Raw genomic sequence first — 8176 nt, 5'->3', positions numbered from 1 at the left:
GGTTAACACACTTGAAGGATGGCTATTCCTGACTGCTCGGTACCACATACGGTGGGAGAAGTGGGATCCCTGTTCGAAGCGGGAAGCACAGGCAGGAACTACAGAGATTTTTTTTGTTTGGTTTTCCATAGGGCCGGGCTGCAGGGGACTACTGGGAACTGGTTATAGCAGGCCAAGGGGACTAGCTCCACCTGAAGCAGGTATGGTATACCCAGTTAGTAAGGGCCAGACAGGCCAGAAAGGTGTTTCTTTTTGTTTTGTTTTCTTTTCTCCTATCCTGGAGACTCACCAAGCTTGTGGCTTGCATAGGTAGAGGAGCAAAGAACATGGAGCAGCTGATACAAGTTTTGGTGGAAGGCCAGCAGTGGTTTCAGAAAGTCATTCAAAATTTACAGGACCAGTTCATCCAACAGTTCGCCCAGTAACAGAGGGGGTACTGGCAGAGGTTGTTCAAGCCATGGTGAATCTGCCACCTCCCATTCTGTTCAAGATAAAGGCAGGGGAGGACCCGGAAATCTTCTTGAAAAACTTTGAAAGGGCCACCCACATGGCTGATTGGCCAGAAGCTAACTGGAATATATACCTAGCCAATTTGCTCACAAGCAAAAGCCAAACCACTTTTCAAGCAGCTAATCCAGATGGACAGCCTTCTGAAAGGATATTGGTCCTTTCGCTGATGTGTGACAGTAAATAGACCAATCGACAGTAAGTGAAGGAGTGAATAAATTAATATTAAGTGCCTGACACTATACACGATACTTATAGGAGGAATCACAGAAAGCAGGATTTTTTGTGAGCCCTTGAGTGCGGCATGCTTTAACGCCTGCTCCCGGGCAGGCATTGCATTTTACACATTAAAATGGGTGCTTTGGCCGCGAAGCAATTTTTGGCATTGCAGGGTAATAGTTAATAGCCTCGTCTACATGGAATTTGCATGTGATGAGCGCTCTTAGCTATGCGCTCTATTGGACACAGGTTTTGGACGCGCTAATCCCCGTATTGCATCAGGCGTAAGCGTAGCGCATCCAAAACGTGTCCAACCGTGTGTTAAGGGGCACGCTGACCTGAGCACCCGATCTTGCATCGGCCTGATGGAGTGGGAATGCCAGCTGGCGGAACAATGCAAGAAAGAGCAGAGGCTGGTGGCAGAGCCCCAGAATGAGAATGGGAAATGGGAACAGAACTGGGTGAATATGTTTTGCAAAACTTCAGAACTAGTATAGTTTGGTTCTGATCCACTCATTTTACATTTATTGAGTCCTTATGGTCTCCATTGCTTTCTGCCCCTCCCTTGCTTGATATTTAAGAAAATGTATTCCATCTCTGGAAGATCCAAATATATTTTTCATAGCCAGTGATTTCTGAAATGACAAAAATAGCACAATACATGACAATGGCTTTATTTTTTACAAGGGCAAGCAATTTTACTCACTGCTCTCATCAAAGCTCCTTGCACCTCTTTATTCCTTACAGTGTAAACATACGGGTTCAGCATGGGAGCCACCACCGTGTACATCACACTTATAATCATGTCCCTGTTTAAGGAATACTCTGAAGAGGGTCGGATGTAGGTGAAAAGCACAGGACCATACTGCAGAGCCACGACCGTGAGGTGGGAGGAGCAGGTGGAGAAGGCTTTGTGCCTTCCCTCCGGAGAGCGCATCTTCAGGATGGCAAAAATGATACGAATGTAGGAGAACACAATGCAAAGAAAGTGAAAGAGCAGCAGGAGCGAGGTCTCGGTAAGAAGCAGCATCACATTAGTGGAGGTGTCTGAGCAGGATAACTTAATCAGTGGTGCAAAATCACAGAAGAAATGATGGACTTTATTGGCACCACAGAATGACAATTGAGCCATCAAAATACTGTGTGCCAAGGCATGCAGAAACACTATAACCCCAGCAGAAACCAATAGCTTTACACACAGGCTCTTTTTCATTAACATTGAGTAATGCAGAGGTCTGCAAATTGCCACATAACGATCATAGGCCATCATGGCAAGAATTAAACTGTCCAGGTTCCCCAAAGCAAAAATACAGTACAGCTGCATGATGCAACCTGCAAAAGAAATCTTTTTGCTGTCTGAAAGGAGGTTGATGAGAAGTTTGGGAACGGTCACTGAAGTGAAGACGATGTCCACCAAAGCCAATGAGCTGAGGAAAAAGTACATGGGAGTGTGGAGCTGTGGATCGATCCTTACTATGCAAAATATCATAGAGTTCCCCACGATGGTAAACATGTACATTATCAGGAAAAAGATGAAGAGAAATGGTTGATGCTCTGGAGGGTCTGAGAAGCCAACAAGTTCAAATTCTGTTGATGTGCTTTTGTTTCCTCTTTCCATTGACTTTGCTGAAATGTAATAGATAGGAGGTAGAAGATCTTAGTTGGTGCTGAAAAAAGATGACATAAAATCATGTCCTGGACTAAACTGTCAGTGAACTGATTAGGAATTTCAACAGACAAAATACAGGAGACTCAGAAGTAAAAGCTCTGCATTTCCATGTAGTCCTGAAGTCATTGGAAGTCCAACATGATCTGTCTTCTTTCCATAGAACAAATTGCATGACTACAGTGCTACCAAAAGAATTGCCATGCGACTACATTCAGGAGGACAGATAAGATAGAGGCCTTCTAAGGACAGAAGATTTTTGTCTAGGGTGAGCATAAAACTCCATGTCAGAGAATGCCTGAACCAGTCCTGGTTTCACCCAATTGCATTCATGGAATTAGAAACATAGAGGTGAATATTCAAAGGATCCAGTCAGCTAAGTAAGAACTTAGCTGGCTAGATCAAAGCCTTTGAACATTTGCCAGTCTGAATAGCTAAATTTAGCCTCCTAAGATTCACTAAGTAGAGAAAATGTAGCCACTCAAATTCTGGATGAGCTTGGGGGCAAAGTTAGGTCAGCAGAGGATGTGGAAAGAAAGTTAGACAGCAAGCAGACCTAAATCTAGCCAATCATCCCTCCTCTTGATACGAAAAAAAAAAAAGTACTGTCCAGCAAACTGAACCGCTGCCTCAAACCCCCCTCCTGGCTTGACAATAAAGTGTACTTGCATTTGGCGGTCTGCTGGCTCCTCCCAGGGACCACCGTACTCACTTTTCCGATCGGGCCCCAGCAACCACACTCCGGCACCTCCAGGGAGCCTTCCCTGCCCATGTGGTGGGACACAACTCCTCGGTGCGGTGTGATTTTTCGCAGCAGGACGCCACCAATACTCACCCCAAGCTCTCTAAGATGCGCAAGCCCGACAATGCTTCTTTTAAAGGGTCCACAGTGGGAAGAGACCAGCCATGCCCTGTGATGACATCATTGGGAAAGGCCTAAAAAAGGCCACTGCAGTATCTCCTCCATGCCTCGGCAATAGGTCTCCCTACAGTCCATGTAGAATAAATTGCCTCAGTGTCTTCAGTTCCTGTCTTCGGTTCAAATGTCTTGTTCTTCAGTTCTTGTGCTCTTCGTCTCGTCAGGTCCCTGTGGTCAGTCTTCAGTTCCTCAGTTCTTCTGCGTGCCTTGCCGCCTGTGTTGTTCCTCATCATCCTGCCTGCCTATATCTATCCCGCCTTCCCTTCCACAGACACACAGTATTGACCCATCTTGCTTCCTGAACTTCTCTTGATCACCGCTTGCCACTGACTACTGGACCTTTCTTGTATGCCGCCAGCCTTGACCCAAGCTTGTCTTCAACTTCACCTGCACATTTCCTGCTTCAGCTACGAATCTTCAAATCATCAGCAGAGGCAGGTCCCCCACCTGTCAGCTTCGGCACTTGAGGGCTCAACCTAAAGGGAATGGGGGCTGGTATAGGCGAAGCTCGAGTTTGGCCTCTGCCTCATCCAACTCCGCTAGCCAACGATGGGGACCTGCAGGGCTCCACATCAGTCCAAGGGTCCACACCCACAACAGTGGTGGGACTTTTCTGTCCTTTTTTCAAAATTTGCTGGGTAATTAGATAAGTTAAATTCTGTTTTCAACTTCAGATATGTAGATTGAACCACTTCTTAACTTCCAAACAATTTATTACAGAACAACTGAATAAACATAGAGAGGTCCATATTCAAAAGCCATTTAGACGGTCAACATAATAGTTATCTGTCTAAATGGCTTACACGGCTATATGTAGCCCCTATCTGGTTAAATTCTAGCCAGGTAACTATAATTTAGCTGGATAAGATGGGGGTTTTCCTGGGGCAGGAAGTAGGCATTCTAGCTAACTCCATTATTCAGAGTTAACCACTTAATCTAACTGGCTAACTCTGGTCATGTCGTAGGGCTGTCCTAAAGTTAACTGGAGCAAAAATAGCACTGGTAAAAATAGGTTACACAGTCTGTGCACACATTTCCCTCTCTACCCAAGGGTGATGACTCCAATTTGGTCTTACTCACAGTTTTCCTCTCCAAATGCTTCTCTCAATCTCTTACTCTTTCAGTCAAATCCCATAATTGTAGGGATCCCCTCTGGAACACACAGCTTTCAATGTTCCTCTGGGCAGGAAGGAAGGGGGCAGTAAAAACTCTTTCTCCTGGCTCTTCCAACCAAAAAGTTCCTTTTCCCAAAAATTGATCCAAACCCCAGAAGACATCTGCTGAAGGTCATCAGCATATCTCTGTCCTCCAGGAGGTTGCAGGGGGGCAGGTCTTCCCTATCTTGCTCCCCCCCCCCCCCAAGGAGAGGTTTCCCCATGACCCCTCCCCAGGAAACATCTAGGGGTCTCAAAGGTTTCCTACCATGAAAAACACCCCGGCTCCAACCCTAGTCAGTCAGCTAGTGGACTGTAGGGCAGCTTCCCGATCTTTCTCAGGATCATCAGACGGGGCTTGCCGGCTCCTCCAAGTAGGCCCAAAAATCCACGCAAGGAAAATGCTCTTGCACCACCACCTAACTCCAAACACAAAAGCGCTGCCTCCAATCTCTCCACAGAGAGACAGCCATCCCAGCTCCCTCAAAAGGAGGGACTGTAATGAATGGGTCCTCCCCACAATCTCCACCTCTACTCCTAGCTTAAGGAGTTAAACTAAGGGCTCATTACACTGGGTAGTACTTTGTGTAGTTTAAAGGCAGTGAAAATAAAAGGATGTTGACCAGGGAGGATTTGAAGAGGAGTGGGATTAGAAGCATTATCCCCATTTTCATTGGTGGAGCTACGACTCCATTTAAATAAGATTATGCAACTGATTATGGTATTATATAAGAACTAAGGTGAATACCTCTCTGGGAAAAAAGGCTACTTAAAGAAGGTAATTTATAATAGCCCGCATAGCAGAAAAAAATCTGCATGGACATTATATACATGGACTTTACCAAGGATTTTCAAAGCAAACTTGTGTGCTTAAGTTCACTTTGGAAATCCTTGAGAAATTGGTCGAGGTCATGCACATATTACCTAGCACAAATTTACACCTGTCCCAAGCAAGGCATAATTTGAGTGCAGTAATTTACACAGATAGGGGTGAATTTTTCAACAGTTTCTGCACAAAATTGGAAGTTATACATGTAAGTAGCATATACACATGCAAATAGTATTGTGCAAAACCACAAATGTGTGTGCACTAGCAGTGGCACAAGTAAATGTGAAAAAAAAAATGGCAGCTTAGGAGGATTCCGGGGCGGGGTTCAAAAGTTTGCACACAGATTGCTGTTTTGTAAGCAATGTATGCACACATTTTTACATTGGCTATTTGCATCCCAGATCTGAAATTGTACTTGTCATTTATCTTCAGTTTTTGGGTGTGAAGTCTGGGTTAAGTGGTGGGAGGGGGGGAGGAATTAAGTGAAGCGGTGAAGGATCTGGGTGAATTGGTGGAGATGTTGGAAAACTGGTGATTCCAAGTACATCCACAAACATTTGCATTAAGTAGAGTACATGTATATTTTCTAAAATAGATGCCTCTACATATAGGGGTAGATTTTAAAAGCCCTGCGCGTGTAAGGGGGTTACGTGTGCTGGGCCTATTTTCAAAAGGCCTGGTGACGCACGTAAAGCCCCGGGATGCGCTTGTGTCCCGGGGCTTTTCTGAAAGGGCGGGCAGGGGGTGGGACAGGGGTGGGGCAGATGGTCCGGGGGGCGTGGTGGGGCGGTCCGGGGGCCTCTGGCAGGCGTAACTTCCGAAACAAAGGTACAAAGGGGTGGGACAGGGAGGGGAAGGTGAGGGGGGAAGGAACGGGGAAAGCCAGCAGGGCTCCCCAAGGGCTCCGTGTGTGCAATTTGCACTGGTGTGCACCCCCTTGTGCGCGCCGACCCCTGACTTTATAACATGCGCGCAGCAGCGCATGCATGTTATAAAATCGAGCGTACATTTGTGCATGCCGGGTTGTGCGCACAAATGTATGCCTGCGCGTATGTTTTAAAATCTGCTCCATACTGAGGGTTGTTACGTGCACATGTTATAATTATTAGGTGCATAAAATGTATGCACATACCTGCATAAAATAGGCAGAGAAAGTATGTGGCTCCCTGCATTTAAAAAAATGTGCCACTTTCTTGCTTAAATTTCTTTGTAAATTAAATTGCAGGGTACTAAATATGAGCTCTGTGAACCAGATCATCTTTATCATTTTCATCAGGGCAGGGTTAGCTCCAGTGATTTTGTCACCTCATTAGCTCCAGTGGAACTGGCGTGGTATATTAGTAGAGCTTCTTTGTACCATCTGATGATATATAATTATTTCTTTTCTCTCTCAATGAATAGTCCCCCCAAGTGTGGTCATTACATACATGGCTGCTTGTCGCCTAGCTAAATTGTTTCCTCTGGTTTTAGTTGTTTGTTATGTGGCATTTCTATCTAATCTAAATTTTAAGTGTAGATAAACCTTAAACTCAATAAGAAGTATTCACACAAAAAAATGTGCATTTACTGGTACACGTGTAACTCCTGTGCCAGCATCCAATTACAGGGCCCCTGAAGTCACACCTCAAATCAGGGTTTAAGTTATCAGAATCCTCCTGATTGTTAAAAAATCTGATGACCAAGATTCCCTGTTTGGGGGGGTGGGGGGGGTGGAGATTATCTTCTTGGCCCTGAGCATTGTTTGAGTCTTATTCAAGAATTAAATTACCTTGTAAACAGCAGTAATAATCATTTGGGAAGCTGATTTGGTTTCCAACTTAAATTTTACTGATTAATGAATGATAGAAATTGATGAAAAAGTTCCTTGCAGCTTTTGGTATTTACAAATCCATTGTTACACTTCAGATCTTCTAATAAATTTGTGACCTTATACTTTCAATAAATGTATCCTGCTACTGATGTAAAGTTACACTTCTTATTCCTGATCCATTTCACTAATAATGCAGTTTTGGAGCTTCATCCATTCCTCATAGCCAATGATATCCCAATTTACAGGTGGTAGTACAAAGTCCCATGTAGTTATACTTCTAGCCCAGATGTTCCACATATTCCTCCTTTCCTTGTCCGTACCTTAAGTGCCTCCACACTCCTCTCCTCCCTGGTCATCTCCACGAGGACTCTGATGGTCCACTGGTTCTCTCTGTCTGTGAGAGACACCACTTCCTCAATATGGTAGAAAACCTGAGTCCCTGGGCCCTATAGTACTCAGAAGGTAAAAGACAAGAGGTTCATAAGAAGAAGATAAACCAAAACTCAGAGGCAGGAAGGGTGGAAAATCTTCTTCCTCACTACAAAAAGCTTTCCAGACAGATATGGCAAAAGTAGGGTAAGGGACTCTGTCTCCTTCACTTCATCCGGATCTCAATCCAGACATTCAAGGGTCCTTCTCTAAAGCAAATTAATAGAAAGGGAGTAGCAAACAGGACGTGCTGCCCCTAGAAGGGCAAACTAAACAATCCACAACCTAAGATGGTAGCAGGGGTTTAACTGTACACCATCCCAGGCTCCCACATGGGGGAGCTAAAACCCAAACTAATACTATCTCTATTTCCTCTGTAAAGCTGGACTGTTTCTCTTAGTAGGAACCCACATGCACTCATACTTTTGGGGCAGAGCTAGGTGCTATTTTATAAACTATGCAGCTTCTGTTGCACGGTTTATTAAATTAAATTTAAAAATATTTGTTTCCCACTCCATCTTAAATCCTGCATGAGTTATCATTCATAAAAATATATTTTAAACAAGCATCCTAAAACAATCATAAAAGCAAAATTGAGCATATTTAGCCTGCGATAGTAAAACTAAACATATCTAATATAGTG

The 8176-nt window shown here is 44.4% G+C and overlaps 1 protein-coding gene across 1 annotated transcript; it reads right to left on the bottom strand.

Moving 5' to 3' along the window:
* Nucleotides 1-1399: 1399 nt before the first annotated feature.
* On the bottom strand, nt 1400-2344 carry LOC115100552 (olfactory receptor 1361-like). The gene has a single exon (XM_029619070.1). The coding sequence runs from the start codon at nt 2342-2344 to the stop codon at nt 1400-1402; it is 945 nt and encodes a 314-aa protein (XP_029474930.1).
* Between the last annotated feature and the right edge of the window lie 5832 nt (nt 2345-8176).

This window comes from Rhinatrema bivittatum, chromosome 11, assembly GCF_901001135.1.
Source record: "Rhinatrema bivittatum chromosome 11, aRhiBiv1.1, whole genome shotgun sequence".
Classification (NCBI taxonomy): domain Eukaryota; kingdom Metazoa; phylum Chordata; class Amphibia; order Gymnophiona; family Rhinatrematidae; genus Rhinatrema; species Rhinatrema bivittatum.
The sequence above is the reverse complement of the archived record's forward strand: the minus strand, read 5'-3'. Positions and strand labels throughout refer to the sequence as shown.

Bases quoted from the DNA above. Each gene is read 5' to 3' on its own strand.
- LOC115100552 (XM_029619070.1), bottom strand. From the start codon at position 2,344: ATGGAAAGAGGAAACAAAAGCACATCAACAGAATTTGAACTTGTTGGC.